Source organism: Paramacrobiotus metropolitanus, unplaced genomic scaffold (genome assembly GCF_019649055.1).
Source record: "Paramacrobiotus metropolitanus isolate TYO unplaced genomic scaffold, Prichtersi_v1.0 Parri_scaffold0000050, whole genome shotgun sequence".
Taxonomy (NCBI): domain Eukaryota; kingdom Metazoa; phylum Tardigrada; class Eutardigrada; order Parachela; family Macrobiotidae; genus Paramacrobiotus; species Paramacrobiotus metropolitanus.
The window spans coordinates 567951-591691 of record NW_026570270.1 but is presented as its reverse complement, the minus strand read 5'-3'; the positions used below and the strand labels follow the sequence as shown (position 1 = coordinate 591691).

Below are 23741 nucleotides of genomic sequence, written 5' to 3'. Positions count from 1 at the left end.
TGTAATTGCAGTTAATAACGGTACTCACCGCTTTACATAAAGTGCCAGGAACGCGTTCACGTTATCGCGTAAATGTATCATCACTTTAATTAGTGTTCAGTCATAAAAATAGGGTGGGGGATTCCGGTTGCGCCAAGATGTTGGCCACTTCACCTATCTTTCTGGTAACTTAGCGACTTTATCCTTGGTTTCTCTGAGATTTACAGTACGTTTTTGTTGACCTAATTATAAAAATTTGCAAGTGTATTCTTTATTATCAACTTGTACAAGCCAGTGCCATTTACATTCAAACTTTAAATACCAATAATCAGAACAAGAAAAATAACTCTTCTAACTCTCGAGAACACCCAACCGTCCCCAGGACAGAAGCCGCGTTTCCGCGCTGAATTTGCAAGTACTCTATAGGTAGCAGTGCGCCCTTATATGCCATTCCTCCTGACTCCTTCATCCAGCATTACTGTTTTAAATCACTACTCGTAGTGTCTATTCAGACTGATTTGTAGCCGTGGCTCCGTGAGAGTTCAGAATCGAAATGAAAGCGCAAGGTACCAATTCTTTAATTAATGCAGCTACTCGGGTACTGAATTTCTGGTAAAAGGCCAGACCAGACCGATATCGGGCGTTATCAGAAGGATATGGGTTAAACCACTTATTGTGCCGACTATGACGAAGGTTACCGTGTTGATCTGCTGGATTCCGGCGGATGTGTACTGGTTTGCCATGGTGCATTCGGACCCCAGGTTGTCGAATGCAATGTTCACCATTACAGCGACATTGTATTTTGTCCAGATAATTTTCAGTCCGTGGACGTATTTTCCAGTTTGCGATAAAGTGGTTATAAACCCAGAATCTCATAATGTTTTACAGAAGCCCATGCATTACTCGATTTTCCACTTCGTATACTTTAACAGGCAAAAGCCAGTACAATACTTAACAAAAGATTGCAAACGTGGGCACACTACTTCACTACTAAGATAAGTTAAACACTAATAAACAACCGAAATCCATTTCTCCGGTTAACATGTAGATGCGCCATATTTATTGCTACAATACATTAGAATTAGTATGTAGCTGCTAATGTACGTACAGCTACAGTTCGTCATATTTTGGTGGTTCTCGGTTTTTTCAAGCTCCAGGGTGAACCGGGACAATAGTTTGCAAAGCTATAAGGCACTCATGATTCCCTTTTTACGAGTCATATGTTCTCATCTTTTGCTGTATTGGGCTGCGGCAAACTGGACACAAATCGACCTTCTTGGAACATTCTTCACAGGTGACCAGGTGGCCGCATGGCCCAAACACCATTTGCTTGGGACCATCTTCGCATATTCGGCAGAGCTTAGACTCGGGAGAAGCCGCTGAACCGGTCCCTTCGGCCACTGTGTACAGATACAGTGAAAGCAAGTCATCGACACCAATCAATAAAATCATCCACGTACCGTACATCTACAAACGGCACCTACCGAGGTTGTTCAAATCTGCGAGACGATGTGCCCTTCCATAGGCCAGCGCAAGCGTTACAGTATAGCGGGAATTCTTGACCGGGGGTTGCATGCCTTCCAGAAACCGAATAAGTAAATTCCATTCACCTGCATCAAGACAGCTTTCTTAGTTCTGCAGACGGATCTCCAGAGAAAAACATTTACAGTTGGTGCTGTCCATCTGCGCCAGCAGACATATTTCGTTATAATAGGTGAAGCATTTCGCATCTAAGAAGCACTGCATGGCGTAATTTAGATGACCGTTGTCCAAACAGATTTTGCCAACTTCAGTCAACAGGGTGGGATCTCCGCTCATGCACGCTAATTCTTTAACGGCAAGGAAATCTTTACTCCTCTCCGAAAGCTGTACCTGATGCACAAAAGTTTTACATGCGCGCGTAGCGTGGGACAGATGCTAAGTATCACTGTATGAGCAGTTTTGCTCATTGTTTGCCTGATTGCATGTTTTTAGTAATCACTGACCTGCACGCGCACAGCATCTGCCCAGCATTTTCCTTCGACAAACATTTTCTTGGCCAGTTCCAGCATGTTTCCCTCGGCAAGCGCTGCTAGACATCAAATGGAGTCTAAGAACATTTAGCAGCTTAAGAAGACCTAAAAGAGGTGCAGAACACAAATGTATTGAACTTACTTTTTGCTCCTGTTAGATCGGTTCTAAATTTTTGACTCTAATATAAGAGGTAAAGTCCCAACTCAAATTTTAGAGTAAAAATACACCGTTTACTGTATCGTTTTACGAGTACTTACCTCCGCCATTGGGAGCAGTCTCATTACGCTCATAAAGAGCAACCACCCATTCCAAGCTGACCCGCTGGAATAACTGCAGAGAGAGCTGTGTTATATATCCTGAAAAGTGCAGTATTCCCAGTGAACCTCTAAAGCACTCAGTAAGCACTTGCTGACTCTGAACCACTGTCAAATGACCGGTGTTTAACAAGCAGAAGGGAAGAATGGCACCGAAATCTGGTTTATCGTAACGTAATAGACCCTCGAATGTCGACATGAAAACATCGTTCCTCAATGGACGCTTGCACAGCAGAGCGTATTCTACCGATTCGCGGGGTGAATGTTTAGCTACAAGAACCGGCACAATATTTTCCAGGGAGACTGCAGCTTCCCATACCTACGCAGATCAAAACAGCACAAGGGTAAGGTTGACGTTACTTTCGGAAATAAATAGATACTGGATTATCTAATAATTACTTTTCCTTCGCTATCTACAACAGTCAGTAGCCCCGGCTTGCGTAAAGGTCCCACAACGGAAACGGTAGCGATACCGGTGAAAATTCGCTTCGACTCCAAATGGCACATAATGCGGTAGTCGAATAAATGCATATATCCTTTCTTGGTCACAACAATTGCAAGAGGGCAATCAGTACCACCGTCTTCCACCTGAATCAACAGCTAATAAAGTTGAAGACTTCCACGTTTCTGAATTACAGTTATAAACTTATAACTATGCTCGGTTAAGCATGGAATGGCATTACAAATCTTTATAAGACTGAGCTCAAAGTAATGGTCGAAATAATCGAAGTAATCGAGTACTGTATACGTACATATGTTAAACAAAATGTAAAGCATAAGTCGACCATATGTGCGGTCATTCGCAAAAATAGGAGACTTCTGTTTTACGAAACATAAATTCAGAACCTCGAATGACAAAGCTCAAGCACCTTTTCTAAGGAACTTTGATTTAATTTGCATACGAGTAGTAAAGTGGTGACCTTACCCTAACCGCAACGGGAATATCGTTTTCCGCTTTAAATTTGCAGTTTTCCCCGGTCAGAATCGCGGTACGTATGCTTAATGTTTTAATAACAGATACATATTTTCCCATTCTTATGGAGTCTTCCTGTTTTAGCTTGGTGTTTCTTAAAATCAGGCAATCTCCTTGCCAATCAACATCGGCAACCAAAATCTCTTGGAAGCCGCATGACTTGCGTACAAGAATGTACCAGCAAATCCGTCAATAACCTCTGGCACGATCTTATAATCCCTAATGCAGTAAAGTTCCAGAAATCCTTTCGGTTGATGAGTCTGTAAGAAACGCACATTAAAAATATAAAGCATTCTAGAGCGCTTGGGTTATTGTCTTGTGCAGATACTAACGGAACCACAGAATTATTTATGGAAATGGCAGTTGTCATCCCTTTGCACCCCCTTTTGACTACTGCCACCCCTTTATTTAAATAAAATAGACACCCCCTTTGACTATTGTCACTCCTTACCACACGCCCTTTTGGCTATTCCCACCACCTTTCGATTTATTGCTTTAATTTTGCAACCAGCTGCTCTTTTTTCCCTGTCACCACCGGCAGGGAGAGACGCCAAGCGAAGCTTAGGGACACTTGACGCATCGCTAATATGCGGCCATATTTTTTTACGTTAAAATTAGCATCTTCAGGATTTCTTGTGCTAATGACTTCCGCAGCGAATTCTATCGCGAAAAGTCCACAATTATGACCATTCCCTTGGGACTGCGCGCGCGAAAAAAGATTCCCGGTGACATTGTTTCCGGTTCTCTTAATCAGTGGTGCCCACAGAAGTGGTATCGAGGGTTACGCCGGCAGCGCCGAGTCAAGTACATATGGCTGCTCCTTTTCCACACAGATTTTGTACCTTTCCACTGGTTCACAATCTTGATTCCCGTGTCTTGAACTCTTATAAGAAATGGCCAAGGGGTGGCAGTAGACGCCAATAGTCAAAGAGTGTGAGAAAGGGGGTGACAATAGTCAAAAGGGGGTACGAGGGGTGGCAATAGTCGTACCCATTATTTATTAGAGACTTAGACGTTTTTCAGACTTATAATCTTTACATATCGCGCGGAAATGTTGATGTATATGCGTGAAGACAAAAACGTTTGCTGGTAAAACAAATATGCTACTAATACTCACATTAAGCTGAATTACCGCAGCGAAGTACCAGTTGTCAAGCTGGCTTTCCTGACAGTCCGTAACCATCTGCCCTTTCAACCCTTTCTTTATCCGTTGTCTTCGAAAGACGTAGTTATTGAACGTATTTACATGGATGGTTTCGCTGCTGGACACCAGCAGAATCCCGTGGTGACGTAACCATTGAGAAAAATAAACAGGACGACCCTGATTCAGTTTGACTTTCTTTCCATCAACGTTATTCCTTTCAACTAACCAGGCTACATTAGCCCCGTCTGAAACATTCGAGCAATGGGCATCGTCAAGGTACACGTTGATCACATTGTCACAAAGCCTAATTTTTGCCTGCGTTTGACACGAACAGTGTGAAGTCTCTCCGTATTGCAGTTAATATTTATTCATTAACCACACATCAGTACAATCGATACTTCAAGTACTGAATGATAACTGGTAATAACAACAAGTAAGAAGTATCACAATAACCATCGTTGCTATACGACAATAGGTACAGTCTATATATGTACGTACACTACAAACAGAATTGCTTACCTTGTACAAGGATAAAGCGATCGTCAGAACTTATAGTAAACCGTGTGATACTGCTCATATTTAGAGCATGTCTTTCGAAGACGATTGTCTCTTTAACATGAGGCTGGTTGGAGTCGGTGAGGTCAATTACGGTAAGCGACGGGTTCGTCCACGTATCGCCGTGACTGAATACCATTAAAAGGAGCTTCTCGTTGGTGAAAGTTATGTTGGCGTTTTTCCCACACATCCATGATGATGATGTTAAGGCCGCAACCTAAAAAGGTTTGCCTTTAATTTGCATTCTGGGAAACACGATGCGCCGTCCTTCCAGCGCTATAACAGTGGCCAGCTACTTCCGCAATCTTCGCAACACTTAGTATCGCCTCGGCCATGTCGCCGCTAAACTTTTTCACAACCGAATCGCCGTTCTGTGGGAAAGTGGTCTGGTTAGCTGCTCGATCTGGATGTTGGCTTGATGTTGGTTTGATTACGGCGTTGCTCAAACAAGTAGCAAAGATCTTTTGCTGGAAGTAAAAGGCTGTAAACGTCAAAGAACCAACGTAGACGAAACGCGCCCAGGGAACAAAAGTAACGCAAGATGCGCGCTGTCGACGTTCTTGTTCAGCCAGTTAACTGCACCCAAAATTGTAGTAGATTTTGTTAATTGCTTATCTGTGAAAACCACAAACAGTTACATGCTTTATCACTTATCATCACGGTCGATATCGTCATTAAGATATGCAACTATAACTAATCTTATGATTTATCCCTGTCCGTGAATTGTTCGTAGAGGAACTGCAACGGGTAAACCTACATGAGCACAACGCTTTGGTCAAAATGTATAACCTTGTCTGTGAATTGTTGTGTGACGTAAATTTGCCATCGCTTTAAATTTTATTTATTTGAAATTGTTTTGTTTATTTGAAACAAATAAAAGGGCCATTTCATGAACCTTTTTGGCGGTTTAAAGATTTTACACTCGTGTCTTTCGAGAATGACCGTATAATTAACGTACTTAGTAAGGCAATTACTTTATTGTAGGTACGACCTGTATTTAACATTCCTTAACTACTCGTAGTTTTAGTACTTGAAGTGCAGAGTATAGCTAGTAAATTTCGTAAATAAGTTTTACCTGTCTGTCTACCATTATTCGGCGGTTTTTGTTTTTGTGGGAACTACAACACATGTTTATTGGTTTTGTTACTTACAACCGTTACGCCGGCATGGTTTAATTTTGTGCGCATAAATCAAAGCCAGCTAATAAGTATCTAAAGCATTTTCCCGAAACTTGATACATTCCACCCTGTTTATATTTCTAAATCCTTTGCCGTTAGAAAGTGTGCAAGCACCTCTTGTGCGACCAACAGATATACACTTTGCTGCGTCAGCAGAATTTCGGGTTTCTGATCTCTAGTGTGTAGAAATGAGTCCCGCTAGTAATAAGCATGTCAACACAGTGAACATTGAATACATGACCATGCTGGATGAGCCGGTTGCATTGCACAACTCCGAGCTGCATAAACAGAAGCGTCCTGAGAATGTCGAACCGGTTTCTGGATCTTTAGCGTTGTTCACATTGGTGCATCTGTCCTTGCCGATATCTTTTGAGATCAGCTGTAGCTTCTGAAGTGTGCCGCAGGATCTGACGGTATTTCCTACAAAAGCATGTACTCTGTAAAGTGTAAGCATTTACCAGCATGCAGAGAATTATAGAGACATTTTTATCATTACATAAAAGGAAAACAAAAATCACACGTATATAACACACATAACTTTGAATCACACCTATAAAATACACACAACGTTTACACAGTCATACGAATAGAAATACAGATAATTATAGGAACTCTTAGATTTTATGCACCGTTGTAATGTAAGCAGTATACAAGTGGTATGCACTGTAACGCCAAATTGTCGCATAATAACTAAGTACAGTATATCGTTTCACACAGTGTAAAACGCTGTAAATAACAGCGCGTGCAGATGCAAATTTTCTGTTGCGAACTATAACATTGAACATTTCAAATTACGTGGTTTTTGAACCTGTGCAGAAAACAATTTAAAAACAGCTCATGCATTGCTCTAAACGAGACGTTGCAAGAATAGTGTAAGAATTGCTTCGGAAATTGTTTTAAAGTAGACGAATTGAATTTTCTTATTTTGAACTTGTTCATTTTTTAATTCTATTTTTTTAATTTTATTGAATTTTTTGAAAACACACTAGTGGAAAAGGAAAATGTATAATAACGATTCAAGACCACCTTTTAAGTAGGTGCTGGGCAAACAGATTCCGTAATTACCGACATTCTGATCGAATTACTAAGCACATAAACATAAATTATCATACACACCCGCAAAGCTCTTTCCGCTCTGATCAACAAAATTCCCGGTGAACGTCACACAGGCATCAAATCCCGGTCCACAATCGCGATCCTTCACCACCGGGCACTGCGGCTGATCCGGACTGTCGCATTCCTTACACTTCAGACAGGAAACTACCATCACAACATTACATGTCTTCAAGGAGAACAGCAACAACAACATTACATCACATGCACTCACCTTGCTCCAGGAAGACGCTGAATACACTGATGTACAACACAATCACCGGATGAGTATACATTGTAATCGCGCTTAATACCTTTTTATCCCAATTACACAAAAGACCCACAAACAATATGCCAGCGTAAGACACACGCTAATGCTCGGATTACGGAAATGGATGTTGCGATACACACACAGTGGCGATGATAAAAAAACGCACTCCCCGGATCGATACGGCTCAGTCTGTCGTTGAGCGGAAGCGGCGTGTTATTTCATAGATTGATCGGGTCGGCAGTGTATCGTGTTAGCGTTTACCGGATTTAACGAGCCGTTGGTAGCGTTGTGTACCCAGTCAATGGAAAAACGGGTGGGAGGTTGTTTATGGAAGCCGGCAGTGACTGGCTTTACTAAGCGGATGATGTATCATGTATACACCAGATAGAATGATGTGTATGTACGGACGCGCACCGACCGGATATGAGCGTACCTTATTGTTTGTCGGGAAATGTTTGCCGCATAGCGATGCCACCATGCTGTGCGGTGTAGACGGCAGTGCTTACGGCGCACTTAGTTTCAAGCGGGATTTTATTAGCAATTAAACGCTTGAAGGTTTAAAGGGTTTTGGTGTGAAAAACAGCGTTTTAGCGTTTGGAATAAACATTGAGTGATTAGTCATTAAATTCTCATAAGTTGAGCTCTGTAAAAACTGAACCTATCAAATTATAATCTATGATCGATGCGGCTCGATCTGCCATAGAGAACGGCACCGGATTAAAGCTTTAACTAATCGCTAAACTTCAATATAATTTGATCAATTTTGTGCATGAATATAACCGTCACTTGTATTTTTCGTGATTATTGTAGTTTTTGGACTGGCATTGCCAACGGCTGGGTAATCATTCTGCCTCATCACTTTACACGAAAAAATAAACCATAGACCGCAGTGATTTATGTTTGACTTTACAGCCTTTGCTCACCCGCGTTAACATTTTTCTTCGAGGGTTTGTTCTGCACAGTTTCGTTTGCAAAATCATTCTTAACCTGAAAACGTGCATAGCAGATTCTAACTAAATAGGCACACACCAGCAACTTTGGTAAAACCGTAAAAGTACGCAAAACTCGCAAATACATCACGTATACAAGACTGCTAATTAATAATCATTAATTAATCTGCCAAATAACACACGCATTATTACTATTATTTAGTAGTTTGTTTGTCCTTCCCTTAATAATAAACAGCAGCATTCCCTCCGAGCCGAAAATGAAGAGGCCCATAATAAAAACGACGATGACGAGTCGCTCTTCCACCCAAATTGATCGCCGCTCATCATGGGATGATTTGACACGATCAGTGAATGAGGAGAAAAATGGCTGCGGTTAAGTGAATATCTTGCTTATTAACTTCCCATGGGCACTGCCCTGTGGGAATTGCAGTCGCGACAGTGTATAGTATGGGCGCGACCCCGGTAAAACGCTGCATACCATCCCCGTCCGCTACATTAGACTGTATACTCATTACCTAGCGCCGCGTTTTCTCCAGTACTTGTACACACCGGCATGCTGCCAGTAGCAAACTTTGATGAATTTTTCATCTTTTCGCTGTATCGCGTAGACAGTACAACTAAAATCGCCCACGGCCAAGCATGTGCTACACTGTACCCAAAATTAACTCTCTTCACGTAGACACCCAGTCTTTCGATCGCCCACATTTTCACCGTGAATTTTGTTAGTATTTTAAACAATTTTTGGTCAGAAAAATGTCGCCGGATAAAGTGATTTTATATGATTATTTCGCCAGTAATTGTGCGTGGCGCGTACGGACGGTGCTGCAGTGGAAGAATATCCCGTATGAAACGGTGACCGTTGATCTCGTTAAGGGTGAACAGAAGACGCCGGAATTTCTGAAGATTAATCCATACGGTGCCGTGCCGGTACTATATATCGACGGACAGTACATCACGCAATCCATCGCCATCTGTGAATATTTAGAGGAGACCCGGCCGGAAAATCCCATTTACCCGAACAATTTAACACAGCGTGCGCGGGTCCGGGAAATTGTGGAGATTATCAACTCCTACTTGGTACCGCTGCAGAATCCCACCACGGCCAAAAAGGTCGAGCAAGATAGCGTAAGGCCAAATTAAATTAGCATTATTAAAGCACTTATTAATGTATTGAAATTCGCATTCACACCATGCGTTACATAACAAAAGCAAGAAATTATTTTAGCAATAATAATTAATTTTGATAAGCAAATTTTAGCAACTTTGAGTTTTTGGCGGGCATTAAATAAAGAACCATTCAACAAAAATTTTGAAATAAATCAAGCAACTCAAAAATGGAGTAAGGAATAAAACCAGCTTTGTTCCCTTAACGTAATATTCAGATAGGTTCAATGTAAACTAAAAATACATAAATAATCACCCCGTATCGTTCTTTTAAATCGTTGCTTATTTTTCATGTTTTTTCCATCAAATCTTCGTCTTTTTCGTAATTTTTTTCGGTTATCAGTACTGTTATTTTTAAAGGGTACAGTTCAGTACGATTTGTTCGAAAGGATTGTGAATAATGTAGCATTTCACAGTTGATTTGATTTTTATTTGTCTCGAACTGTCTCGGCACTACTCGATAAATACGGTTGTCCGATCGATTTGTTAAATTTATTTTTCCACGTTCTGTTAAATTTTCAGTGTTTTTTCCACTTCAGGCTTGCAGTGATCCCAACGAGCAGCGCGCCTGGTCCCTGGAGTTCTTCTACAAGGGCTTCGTAGCGCTGGAGCGCCTGGTCGCCAAGTCCAGCGGGCGCTACACGGTGGGCGACACGGTGACCTTTGCCGATATGTGCCTCGTGCCGCAGGTGTGGCGGGCCAAGCGCTTAAAGCCGGATTTCACACAGTTCCCCACGATCTGCCGGTTATACGAGGAGCTGTTGGAACTGAACGCCTTCCGGTTAGCGCACGCGGCCAACCATCCACACTGCCCCGCGGACATCAAAGCGGATGCGTGTCTAGCGATTAAGTCCGATTAGATTAACGCCCAGACGTTGAAATATATTTTCTTGTTATATATGTATGTTGTTGACAGTGTTTGAATTATGCTGTTACCGCTTAAACGGAGGATTCAGTATGCTCGAATTGCAGTACAGTTTTTGTGCGCATAAAACATTGTTAGAGTGATTAGCGTTCGTTGAATGTACATGTCGTACTTCCGCTTTATGTAAGTCTATCGCGATACTTATAAAAATCTCAAATTTGGCGGAGCAAAGAAAAATAATAATTACATTATTATATCGTCGCTTTGATGTACATATTATTATATGAACGGAAATGAACGTTATGCAATCAATTGTAGTATGAACTTTTCGTGCAGTGCATCACAATAAGGAAAATCAGTGATCGAATTCTTTAAAGCACCGGCACTTGTACAGTACAGAACGCTACTCGTACCTGCTTTAGCGGTTTAACCTAAGGGCATTTTCCAGCAACGACGCTCTTCTTGCAGTGCAGACTTGCACTGATATATTTATATACTGAATATCTATATAATATACGCTTGCACTGTAATTTGTAGAAACCTCGTAATTAACGCTGATACTGTCTGTTGTTGCCAAATGCCAGCTTTTCGTACATTTATAAAATTTGATTAGAGATATCAGCCGTTGTGGATATCAGCCACTACGGTCCCCCGTTGTGAAATTGAGAAATTTAGAAGTACATATAATATAATGGACGCTAATAAGGTAGTCCTCTACGATTTCTTCGACAGTAACTCGGCATGGCGCGTCCGTAATGTGCTCTACTGGAAATCCATTCCCTTTGACACTGTATCCGTGAATCTGATGAAAGGCGAACAGAAATCGGAGGAATTTGGGAAATTAAACCCGATTAATACGGTGCCGGTGTTGTTCATTGACGGACATTACATAACGCAATCGGTTGCCATTTGCGAATATTTAGAAGAAACCCGGCCGGAGCATCCCATCTTCCCAACGAATTCCCTGGATCGTGCACGTGTGCGACAAATTGTGGAGATTATTAATTCTTACATGGTACCACTGCAGAATCCGGCCACCGCTCAACGGGTAAAAAATGTGACGTTATGAAAACATACAAGTGAATATCTTCTACGTGTACAAGCCTGATTTAATACATACTGAGCATGTAAAGGAACAGATAGTGTAAAATAAGTGTCATACGAGTACTAATACTTGCATATTAGTAGCCATATTAGTAGCCATATCAGCCAATGCACTACAATTATGTGCAAAGAGAAACTGTAATTCAGCAGTTAGATCGTCCCTTACTTTACTGACTTTCGCCTAGCTCCCGTCCACACGGGCATTACGGTATTTGTATTAATTTTATCATGCATCACCTATAAATATGCAAAATGCATGTACCGCATAAATAGTGTGCCGTAGATCGCCGAGGTAGGAAGGCTGGCGTAACCCATAAGTTTAGAATTGTTGCTGTATTTACGCATGTCCATGGTCAATGATATCTATAATATTATGTGCTCGGGCTTGTACATATTGATATATTGTGTGTACTGCATGTATTCCACAGACACAATCATTACCCTAGGATTGCAACGGTTTATTTTTAATTATTTAAGTATTTTACCTGCAAGTCTGCACACAGCAATCCTCGTAGGCTTGTACGTACTGTACCAACTACATGTAGCAAGTACTTACAAGTACCAACAAAACTCTACAGCATCGATGGACGAGTTGAGAATTTTTCCATGTACTGTATCTTATTATGATTTATTTTCTCTCCGCTTTTGTGCGGTGTAACGGTGTAACATTTTTATAAATTATGATTTTATTAATTACATTTTTTTAAAAATAGTTTTTTAAAATTATGTTTTTTAAACTTACATTTTTATAAATAAATTTATAGTTTTATGAATTTTTCAGTAAAACTTTGAAGGAAATCATAGTAAAAAACCACATCTAGGAGCTTCTCAATGCCGTGTTTTGCTTCCTGTTTTTATGTTTTATATAGGCGTCAAAAGAAGTGAGCGAACAAACAGCATGGTCACTGGAATTTTTCCAAAAAGGTTTCACCGCACTGGAGCACTTGATATCGAAAACCAGCGGAAAATACTGTGTTGGCGACATTGTAACGTTTGCGGATATGTGTCTGATCGGGCTGGTTTGGCGCACGAAGCGCTTCAATCCCGACCCGGTAAACTTCCCCAGCATCTTCCGAATTTATGACGAATTACTGAAGTTGCCGACGTTTCGGTTGGCGCATGCCGCCAGTCATCGCGACTGTCCACCGGGACTTAAAGGTCAAATTACTTAATTTCCATGTTATTGATGATACACATTATCTACGGTTGGACAAAATTAATATCCCTTAACTGGTCCTTTATTACTTTTAAAAACTTCTTACAGTTAGTCTGAAAACGGACTGTAATTGAGCAATAATTAATTCGTATCACTGCGCTCGGTGCGGGAAGTACCTGAGATCGTGCCAATAAAACTGTTAGACATTTTTGTAATAAAATTATACTTTATAGAAATCATCAAAATTGCTTTATCCAGTTCCTTTATCAAAATAGTCTATCTTCAGCGGATTAATAACATGCGTCAATAAACCTGATACCACGTTTTCCTATGCAATACCAGCCAAAAAGATAAATTATTGATAAAAAGAAATTTCTAGTGTGGTGGAAAGTTTACAAAAAACCGGCACATTGTACCACTTGACATCTCGCGAGAAATGCGTTTACTTCGTTGATGTTCTATACAACCTAAGTACATTTATACAATCACCCACTCCAACCAAATTAATCTACAATCAGCGAAAATAACCATCAAACTTGGTAACAAATTACCATCATTTGCATACTAACACCCATGCACAATAAAATCATCAATCGTTCCCCGAAAAATAACAACATAAAATCATAAAACAGATCAAAAGAAGAAAAATACCATAAAAAAATCAAAGCGCATCAAATCCCTCCTCTTCCTCGCATTTATGCACCCAACACCGAATCCCACTGGCGCGCACCATCTCCTCAAACAACGCCTTCCCGCGGACATACTCCGCGGATAAATTTTTAATCACGGCGTACGTGGGACGCTGCGAGGGGCAGTTATCGCGCAGCTCCACCAAATGCGGCAGAATGGTCTCCGCCCGGTCCCACACATCCAGATAAGCGTCCAACAATGATTTCTTGCAGAGCACGGAGGGTTTTTGCTCGACGGTCTTCCCTTTGACGCAGTTGAGGAGTTCGAAGTGGTCGGCGCCGGCCGGGTTGGTCAGCCAGACGACGGCTATGTTGTGCTTGACGGTGATCTGGCGTTTCTCGCCGTACGTGCTGTGCAGCAAGGCCGGCGCTTGGAAGGCAAAGCCGCATTCCTGTAAATCAAGCAGCGTTCATTTATTATACAATTCTTCGAAGCGGGCAATTCCCGAAATGCCTAGAGTAAGTGCTCGATCTCATTCCCAGGCATATTATCAAAACATTCTTAATACTTTCAAGTAAAATCCATAAAAAGCAGAAGAATCGTAATATTTTTTGGCTTTTATAATATTTTTTCAGGAAATAAAACAAATATGTCTGCTTATTACTTATTATTATTTTTGTATTGTACTTATTAATTACTGTTGCACTTATTATTACTTGTTACTTATTATTATTTTTGTTTACAAAATAGTAGAAGTGGTGCATGAACAGACTATTTAATTCGCCCACTCAAGTATACTCGTATACAAATGTCAAGGAAAGATTACTACATCTTAACTCAGTAACAGAAATGAAAACGACAAACAATAAAAAGCGTAGACGGTTAACAATTATGAAATTCGATTAGAACATTGCCTGTCATCTTAAATATCTCGTCGAAATCGATGGCGGTAACAGTTCAACAATCAGCCAATGCACTACGATTCTACATCAATTCATACCGTACAGTGGCGTGCAGCTACATATTTTTTCCACTTGAACACAAGCGGAAATATTACAAATTCAAACACTTAAACATTATTACCGACCACAAAATCAGGATACCGCGCTGTCACGTAAAGAAAACAATAAGAGAAGCAAAGAAAAAGCGGTAAAAAAAGTAAAAAAAGCATATAACTATGAAAGCGACGAGAAAGCAAGATCATAGTGGTTTCTCAGTTAAACGCCCAGGCCGACTAAAATTTCGATCGGCATTACTGGATGTGGCTAATTAGTAATTAAGACAACAAAAATTGTGAGACGTAATTGTAATAAAATCATAAAAAACAGTACTAAAATAAAATAGTAACGGAAGTAAAATAGTAAAAATTTCTACGATTCTAAATTTCTGAAGTTTTTAACATTTTCTAGCGCAAACAGTCCATATTCTCTTTACCTGTAATTCCCGCAGCGTCTCCGCGGCCGGTTTCAACCGTCCGAACATGGCCCGCCCAACATGATCCCCATTCCACAGATGCCCCATGACCACGGCCTTCCAGTACACTGGCCGCAGCATCAGCGCGCCCAGCCCGCCCTGCACGCCGACGACATTGCGGCGCAGCAGCTTATCACTGCAGCTCATCACCAGCATGCGCTCCCCGCCCAGCACCGCGTCCCAGTACTGCCGGCCGCTGTGCCCCGGGGGCACGGTCACGCCGCCCATGCCCGCTTCGATTTTGATGCGCAGCTGCCCACGGCACTGCCGCTGCGGGTGGGCGTCCGTCCCGTCGGCGTGGTCGCTCAGGGAGAAGACGCGGGCGTCCCCGCAGGGCGCGGAGGAGATGTACAGGGTGAAGGTGGCGCGCGGGGTCAGGGGGGTGGTGTCCGGGTGGAAGAGGGAGGTGGCGGGGTTGGAGGCGTGCGCGGCGATGTGGGCGCACAGGAAGCGTTTCAGGCAGCGGATGGCCAGGATTTCGGCGTGCATGTCTTTCACTGTCTGCCCGGTTAAACTCTACAACGAAGAATGGAAACTATCGAATGCGAACATTTATTTCTTTTCTAATAATAATAATATTTCTCGCAATGATAAACTCGGAAACATTATTCTGTCCCTTTTCGTTCCTTCAAATTCATATTTTCATATTTACAAAAATATAAATAACCATTATATCCGTCATTTGAGCTTACGTACAGACATAGTTGGAAAACACTTCTGTGCATTACAGGAAAAACATTTTGACCACTTTAAATAGTACAATTCAAAAACGTTGCGCAGTGTGCTTGCTGTGAAACTTCCAGAAGCTTGGTGCCTGACATTTTGTTACGATAACTATTTCTTACGAACTGAATTAGTAATTAAGTAATTTCTCAAGCCAAAACGTTGTGACGAGGTAAATCGGCTACGGTTATAATCATTCTAATTGCTGTTTTGCTGATAAATTGATAAAGTGCTGAATGAATGTTTTTTGCGCAATTTTGCTGTTTTACAGCTGTCAGCGCAATACTAAATTTACAGCAGTGGTGCCAGATTAAACGCACCACGCAGAACGCATACCAACTGTACTAAGCGAAATAATAAAAGCTGATAAATAATTGACAAAATTTAAATTATGTGCCCACCTGTTGCTGTGCATCGATACATTTCGTCCCCGTTGTCACACAGATACACTCCATCTTCCCATCCATTTCCATGACAATCCCGGCTAGAACGGCATACCGGCGGTACGCCTCCGCCACACCATACCGCTCCATGACCTCCGCGTATTTGGAATGCACCAGTTCGGCAACGCGATTGGCGAAGGTGTTATCGGCATCCCCCGGAAGAACGCGAGGTACCGCAGGTTTCGCAACGGCGATCGGTCTGGCTGGGATCTGCGGGGGGAATTTCGATTTTCCGGGAAGTTCTATCCATAAGAAGAATTTAAATTATTAAGACAAACAATCAGGACACGCGCCCGGAACGATCAAATCAGCACTGCTGGGTTTCCGAAAATAATCCTAATTAATTACATTACTTTTTTCAGCTCGGTTGGAAGACAAACCGCTATCGTAGTTGAGACACGAATTTTTAAAACCGAAAACAAGCAGTGTGAATTTGCGTACCAAGTATCCAATAAAAAGAAATGTAGTGTGCCCGCGCTTGAATTTGTTATTTTGTTGGCTATTTTTTTGACTATTGAAATGATGCAGCAAAACGGGATTATCGAAACCAAAAAATCAGTTTTCAAAAAAATTAAAACTTTTAATATAACACTAATGTACTCTTTTAAGTGTAAGCACTAATGTACTCCTTATCCGTGCCATGAAACGAGCCCGTATTCTACGTTAGCATGGTAGCAACTGCAACAGGTTAGGTGTTAGAAGCCGCCAGCCGGATGCCAGCCAATCAGCGCACACAGTGATCCCCAAGCACAGCCACCAGTTCCAGCATATCGCGCAATCCAAGGATACCCATGCCGTTGATATTAATGATTGTACGCATACCCGATATTATCCTCTATCCAGTAATTCACTCCATAATTCCAGCATATGTTGTACACACTATCCATCCATTTTAAATTCTTTTGCACATGCAGCACTGCCGCAGGATCCACGCGCTTCCGGTGGACTGGTTCCAAGTGACGCTGTAACCGAAGTGAATTATTCTTCAAAAGCGTTTCGCTCGCTTAAGACGGCTGGCAATGGACCAGAATTGAGCCGGTGGCTGCCCAAAAGGCAGATTCTCATTCGGTCGGTAACGTCCGCACACGTGCGAAACTCTTTAACGGTCGTAGCGATTATTTCGCATTTCGGTATAGGTTCGGCAGGTTCGCTATCGTTAGCGGAAATCGGTAACCGTAATATTACGGAGTCGGGCAATTTCCCGAAACGGTATTTGCGGGTTTTCATCATGCTTATCGATAACGCTTATTGCGTTCGGCTTATCGCTGCACGATCCGGTCATAGCTTCGCCAGGAAAAACGGTTTTATATTTTACCGGTATGTATGTACCAGAATGTATGTAGTATTTACCGGTATGTATGTAGCGGTAGTACGGTCTTTTTCCGTGTTTCCGAATCGGTCATATAGACTCTAACGGTCAACGGTAGATGCTTAATACTTTTAATGCCGAATAACGGCAACAAAAGTACGCGATTATTTTATTTATACAAACACATTTTATATTTCTTTTTTTATATATTTTTTATTTACATATTTTTTATTTATATTTTTTATTTATATATTTTTATTTATATATGCTGCTATTTTATTTATACACACGTATTCGATATCCTGTTGCCTGCTACCGCCAAGAGGCAAGTCTTTCATTCCGGCGCGTAACTTCCGCACACGTGCGAAACTCTTTACGGTCCTAGCGACTTATTTCGCATTTCGGTATATGTTCGCTATCGATAGCAGAAATCGGTAACCGTAATATTACGGAGTCGGCGTTAATGCCTTTCGGCTCTCGAGTTTCGAGATCGGCTCCACTTTCGAGAAATTGGTCTTTCGGTATTCGGTTTAATGCGGCGTTTGCCATTCTACCGGCAATATCCATCGAATCGCGACGAAATTATCGTCAAAAAAATCGGTATCATCAATACGAAATTTTGACAAAAGAAGCCATCAGTATCCGGTCAAATAGAACTATGTATGTCAGGTTGACTACCAGTCAGATGCAGTTTAATCCGAAAAAAACCATCATTCGGTTACAATCGCTGCGTGGCTAACTGTCTATTAATTCAATTCGGTTTAATTATGTACATACCGATTTTACTTATTAATTTATCTGCCTAATTCACTAAATAGCTTATTTACTGATGTATTTACACACCTAATTTTCGTAATAATTTATCAGCCTAATTTATTTCAATATCAGCTATCTAATAATTCTAATAATTTTCTACATACCTAATTTACTTTGCAAATTAATTTTATTTACCTATTCACCTGTTTAGTAAAGTTTAATAATTTCGTTATCGCAATCACTTTTTTCCGCTGAATTTCCACTGGAAAATAAGCCTGCCTTACTTATGCACAGGACATCATCCAGGCAGTCATAAATCCACTGGACCGCCGCCAGCGCCGCGCCATTCTTCGCCGCCCGCTTATTATTCGCCTGCGCCGTGAACCCCCTCCCACACAACTCCACCGTCTGCTCCCACCGCGGCGTCCCATCCTGACTGGCCAACACCGGCCCCGTCTGCACCTCGCCCCCGTCCACCCACACCACCAACGTCCCCTGCTGTGCCCCCAACGCGAAGAACTCCTGCACGAACCCCACGGGGTTCTCCGCATACGCTTGATCCTTTAATCGCTGCACCACCGGCGCAAACCGCTTCATCTCCACGGACTGGACGTAGTTTTTCAGGGTCTCGAGGGGGGTGGGGAGGACGGCGACGGGGGGACTGTCGCTGGAGGATGATACGTCGTCGGGAGGTTCCAGGGGCGCGGGGGTGGGGATGTCCGGTTCCCAGCCGGTGCTGCTGGGGGTCTGCAGGCTCAGATCGAGCAGTCCCTGCCGGGCTAGGATCTTGCGAGCGCGCAGACTGATGGGGAGTTTGCGTTTGGCCGGGGGTACCAGGTCCATAGTGTCCATGATCGAGCGTCCAGATTATAATGGTGCGACGTCTCAGTATTCAACACTTTCAGCAGTGACTACATTCTAAAGCAGTGCGACACTATAGTGTCCAGGAAGAAATTCCAGCGGTTTTTATGGGAAGCCAGGGGTTTTAATCCTGAATGCAGGCACAGGGTTCTCTGCATACGCTTGAATGCTTGATCCTTAAATCGCTGCACGACTGCGTGACGAATATAGATATGAGACCGACATTCATACACATAAATAACAACCGACATAAATAAAAAGCCGAACCGTTAGGGAAAGAAGTCGCTTCGCAGATCCAGAATAAAACTGAATATCAATATCAGTTATAGCGTTATACCACCGAAATTAATTTATGGACGTATGATTGACAGAGTCACAAAGGAAATTTTTTTGTAAGTTTGCAACTGAAACGGGCTCAGCATTGCCTCTTGTGACAGTCATGTGAGATAAGTCAGCTGACCCGAACGGTCCAGAAATGAATGAAGTGACGCCCCGGTGGGCGGTCGCCAATTATGTACGTTGCAGTTATTGGTACTTTGTAGTTTGACTTTGCACTTTGTCATTTGTTATTATTAGCGAAGCTCGCCTTGTACATATTGAGAAATAAAACTTTATTTGACTTTTATGATATAAATTGTACAGAATTTGTGTAGCGACTGAATAATAACCAGATTTGCGGTGTTTACCGCATTCCACACTCCACAGCCTCGTGTTTAATTCGGCGTCGGCAAGTTAAGTAAGCTGTAAGCATAAGTACTTCTACGAGCAGAATTATCATTTATGTATAAAACGATTATAATAATATTTCTACTGTTCTGCTGTAGAACATTAAAGGACTACCCAAGTATAAAAATTGAAAAAATACCAATCACAGCCGAATTTTCAAAGGAGTACATGTAGAACTAAAATGATTCACGGACACCGGTGGGCCGCGGTTTGAACAACGATTATGCAATAAGTACAGAAGCTGGTGCGAATAACTACAGTAAACAACAATAATTTTACAAATTATATTTATATAAATGTAATTCTTTTAGCTTCCTAGGTGGCAAGGCGAAAAAATCTATTGCTTAATTGTCGTTCAAACCGCGGCCCACCGGTGTCCGTGAATCATTTTAGTTCTACATATACTCCTTTGAAAATTCGGCTGTGATTGGTATTTTCAATTTTTTTACTTGGGTTGTCCTTTAATTTGGTTTTGTTTTACGCATGATATATGTAAGATACTGACACATTAATTTTCATGTGATTTATTATACGTGGCCTGCGCTTGGACATAACTGCCAAATTAAATGACAATGAGCAGTAATCAAAAGCGATCACAATTGGTGCTAAAATACCTAACAACTTAACGGTATAAGAAAATTAGTGAAAATACGACAAATTATGTGTGAATCCGATCCCATTGATTAAACACATGTAACATTAAAATTTAATGTGGACATCCATATTTCGCTGCTAGAACTTCACATTATACTGTCATTACTTCCGCATTACAAAAAGCAACTGTGTACCACTGTACAAGGTTGCAGCTTGGTGTATTACCCTGTACTTGCATTGGGTTCTGATTTTTAAGCCGGAAATGAAAGCAAATGTTTTCCCGACGTATACGTACTCAACTACTCATCTATTGGATAAAGCGCAGTTTCTAAAACATTTTCACATGTTTATGAATGAAATTCAAATCGTTGTTCAACGTTGATTACTGTTCACAGCAAAAACTAAGCAGATCATATTACTTTTGTTACTTTTAATGCGAGTACAATTTAACTACTTCCATATAATTAAATATAGTATTCTTAGGTTGTTCATGCGGTATACAATTATGTATATGCTTTAATTATATTTTATATGTATATCAAACAATGTCATAGTATTGTTGTTACCATAGCCAGAACAAAAAAGTTTCATTTTTTTCCCAAAAATAATATCATTACGTACATTTCTGACCAAACTGCAGCTGACTGGGAACAGCCGACCGGCAAATTGTGAAATTAGATTGATTTGATAAAATTCCTAAAAATAAAAGCGTCGTTGATTCATCTAGGCCAAATGAAAACAAAATCACGGAGGCGCGTCATCCGGCCGGCACAGACACGGCTGCCGTTTATACATAACAACAAGAGCTGCAGCTGGTCAGCACTAATTCCGTGAGAAAACAACGATGTTGACTCCTTCCTTATCAGTCACCGGGGTCGGAGTAAACCGGAATCACTTACAAGTCACCACCAACGCCAATGGTGCATCGGCGCCGCTACGATCATTTCATTTCCTTTATTTCCGCTATTTTCCACAACAACGGGATGCTAAATATCTATATGTACAACTTCATAGCAGTGTTCGACCGAATTCCATCATTTTCAGTCATAAATTTTTTAAATATTATGGTTTTTTCCATTGAGCATTGAATTAACTGACATTTTGCAGCATTTGCATATCTGCATCATGAAACTACCGAGGATATTCCTTTATGTCATTGCAACTATAATTATCGCTGCAGTTTCAAACTGTAAGAAACGTTTTGTTTTTTCGTTCTAATTAATTTTCCCCAAGCGTCGCTACTAACCGTAATATCAGTCCTTCTATACGTACACATGTGCATATTGTATGTTATACTTATTATGTAACTTCTGTACTCTTGGAACAATTGACGATAAAAAATTGTACACAGTGTATTTTACTAAAATCTCTGTGTACGATCATACAATATGTAGAAAACTTATATCCGTAACTAATTGTTTTATTAGAAATAAAACTAATGAGCGCTTTCCAAAGCTGCTATAAAATTTGTCCGAAGTCGATTTCTTATATTAGAAATGATTCTGCAAATAAGCTAATGCGGCGGTGTATAATATTCATACGTTTGTAGCGAATGCCTTGAAGTGCTTCTTTTGCACGCCGATGCCGGGTACCGGGCAGTGCGGCAACATCAGTGAGCAGTTTTGTGAGATCTATCAGGACGTGTGCGTCAAGTTGGAAGGCAGTGAAACGGATGACGGGACCACCATTCCAGGTACTGTAACTTGTAAATTATAAGGGAATGAAATAACCCTACAAAACTGCACGGCGGTATGATAGTTAACAGAAACCGATAGAAAAGCAAAACTCGAACCAGCATAAATAACATTCGTCATTTTTCCCTTTTCAGTTCACAGAGACAAGCATTTGTCCGTAAAGTTATTTATTTCATAGCCGCAATTAGGCAAACCCGGTTGCTTAAGAATCTGAACCAGTATAACAATTATTATATTAACTGTAAATATGGTAGTCGTACATTGTTGTTTCAGTACGAACTGTTTCAGTTGTTTCTCGTATGAAAACCGGCAATTTGCTTATTATTTGAATTACAAAGTAGTACGAACATCGTTACGTTCATCCCTTTTCGAGAACTGATCTGGAGGATGGTCACATGTCAGTGCAATACAGGAAAAGGCGCAGTACAAAATATCTATATTTGTATATGCAACATATACGGCGGATGTGATACACAGTACTATTACTATTATATAGATATAATGCGAGATATATGTAATTTTGTCTTTATGAATTGTGACTTGTATAATTTCTAAAATGTCAATATCGATGAATAAACTTAAGTGATTGAGTTTATGTACCAACTACGGCAGAGCACGAAATCTTAACTAAGGTATTTCATAAAATAATAAAGACCACTGAGTACAGTTTTTCCGTAATACGTGCGTATTTACAGGCATCATGGAGCGCGGATGTGCCACTCTGGCGCAGCTGCGTAACCACACGGATGCCGCCGAAGCCGACAAATGCCACACGGTGGTGGATGCCGTCGACCACAGTCCCGATCCGGCGTCCGGCACCACTGTGTCCACCTTCACCGGCACCGTCTGCGTCTGCTCGACCAACCTCTGCAACACGGCCGTTGTCACACACCGCCACGCGGCTCACGTCTTCCTTGTCTTTCCCATGGTTTTTCTATTTCTGCGATAAAAGGAAACGTTTTTTTAGCGGCACTAGCAGCGAGTTGCTGTACAAGCCACCAAACTGAACTATACGCCAAACCAATATTGCAGTTATATCTATATATACTGTACTCGTGTATGAGATTTATATAAATATTTTTGTATATTTTGGAAATTCCTGGTCTTTATTACAAAAAGTTAATGTAATTTTGTTTACAATAACTTCATGCAGGATTTGGTACCCACAGACTTTATCTGGGATTTACCTGTACTCTGTACATACATAATAAATTTACCAATACCGAACATGTTCATTTGTTACGCGTTGTTGAATATCGCAGAAATCTCCTGAACGTTTTCCTTGCACTTTTCAGTATAATACTATACTGTATCACTTCACATTTCACACAATTCTAGCACAAAAGCGAAGCGAGGTACTACATGTAAACCGAATAATACAAAAACATTAAAACTTCTCAACACGGTTGCACACTGTACATAGAACATGCACAGAAGTACAAATCTACCTCTTATAATCGTATATTTATACTATATAATAATACGATATGCCTGGGAAAAATTAAATTGCATAAAATTAGAATTTTATTAAGGCCTATAGAATAGTCCTATAGAATTTTATTAAGGCCTAAAAGCAAACTCCCAGTAGGCGTGCCTTTTCCGGGAGATTTCTCTCTCCTATGACCTTCTCGCTCAAAGACCGCACGCTAATCCCGCAAAAGCCAGGAATAACGGTGGGTGTACCACCCGTAAAAACACTGATTTAGCACAAATCAGTTCGAAAAGTTCTCGAAAAACCCAGCGCCGATTGCAGCTCCTTTAAAACTAAATTGTG

The 23741-nt window shown here is 41.2% G+C and overlaps 5 protein-coding genes and 1 long non-coding RNA gene across 10 annotated transcripts; 3 read left to right on the top strand and 3 right to left on the bottom strand.

Annotated features, from left to right (window-relative positions):
* Positions 1-794: 794 nt before the first annotated feature.
* LOC129592141 (uncharacterized) lies at positions 795-5546 on the bottom strand. 4 transcript variants are annotated; one of them, XR_008690930.1, is made up of 10 exons: positions 5275-5546; positions 4943-5195; positions 4397-4668; positions 3232-3539; positions 2706-2894; positions 2250-2625; positions 1965-2096; positions 1647-1851; positions 1464-1589; positions 797-1379 (listed from the first exon to the last, which is right to left on the bottom strand). It is a non-coding gene; the product is annotated as an uncharacterized LOC129592141 (long non-coding RNA). The 4 variants fall into 4 exon arrangements; XR_008690931.1 differs by having other exon boundaries at positions 795-1379; positions 1647-1845; positions 4943-5546; XR_008690929.1 differs by having other exon boundaries at positions 798-1379; positions 4943-5546.
* Positions 5547-6122: 576 nt separating this feature from the next.
* LOC129592186 (uncharacterized) lies at positions 6123-7940 on the bottom strand. The gene is made up of 3 exons (XM_055488160.1): positions 7484-7940; positions 7273-7416; positions 6123-6576 (listed from the first exon to the last, which is right to left on the bottom strand). Exons 1-3 carry the CDS (start codon positions 7542-7544, stop codon positions 6332-6334), a joined length of 450 nt encoding a protein of 149 aa, XP_055344135.1. The 5' UTR covers positions 7545-7940; the 3' UTR covers positions 6123-6331.
* Positions 7941-9025: 1085 nt separating this feature from the next.
* On the top strand, positions 9026-10712 carry LOC129592177 (maleylacetoacetate isomerase-like). 2 transcript variants are annotated; one of them, XM_055488148.1, is made up of 2 exons: positions 9026-9594; positions 10173-10712. In XM_055488148.1, the coding sequence occupies exons 1-2, from the start codon at positions 9223-9225 to the stop codon at positions 10491-10493; spliced, it is 693 nt and encodes a 230-aa protein (XP_055344123.1). In that variant the 5' UTR covers positions 9026-9222; the 3' UTR covers positions 10494-10712. The 2 variants fall into 2 exon arrangements, with proteins under 2 accessions (XP_055344123.1, XP_055344124.1); XM_055488149.1 differs by having other exon boundaries at positions 9032-9579.
* Positions 10713-11035: 323 nt separating this feature from the next.
* LOC129592167 (maleylacetoacetate isomerase-like) lies at positions 11036-16221 on the top strand. The gene is made up of 3 exons (XM_055488139.1): positions 11036-11546; positions 12472-12760; positions 16029-16221. The coding sequence occupies exons 1-3, from the start codon at positions 11190-11192 to the stop codon at positions 16070-16072; spliced, it is 690 nt and encodes a 229-aa protein (XP_055344114.1). The 5' UTR covers positions 11036-11189; the 3' UTR covers positions 16073-16221.
* On the bottom strand, positions 13186-19336 carry LOC129592166 (double-stranded RNA-specific editase 1-like). Its single transcript, XM_055488138.1, has 4 exons — positions 18377-19336; positions 15986-16269; positions 14823-15377; positions 13186-13839 (listed from the first exon to the last, which is right to left on the bottom strand). The coding sequence occupies exons 1-4, from the start codon at positions 18942-18944 to the stop codon at positions 13420-13422; spliced, it is 1827 nt and encodes a 608-aa protein (XP_055344113.1). The 5' UTR covers positions 18945-19336; the 3' UTR covers positions 13186-13419.
* Positions 19337-21028: 1692 nt separating this feature from the next.
* On the top strand, positions 21029-23194 carry LOC129592184 (uncharacterized). The gene is made up of 3 exons (XM_055488155.1): positions 21029-21462; positions 21823-21966; positions 22663-23194. The coding sequence occupies exons 1-3, from the start codon at positions 21399-21401 to the stop codon at positions 22914-22916; spliced, it is 462 nt and encodes a 153-aa protein (XP_055344130.1). The 5' UTR covers positions 21029-21398; the 3' UTR covers positions 22917-23194.
* The last annotated feature ends 547 nt before the right edge of the window (positions 23195-23741 follow it).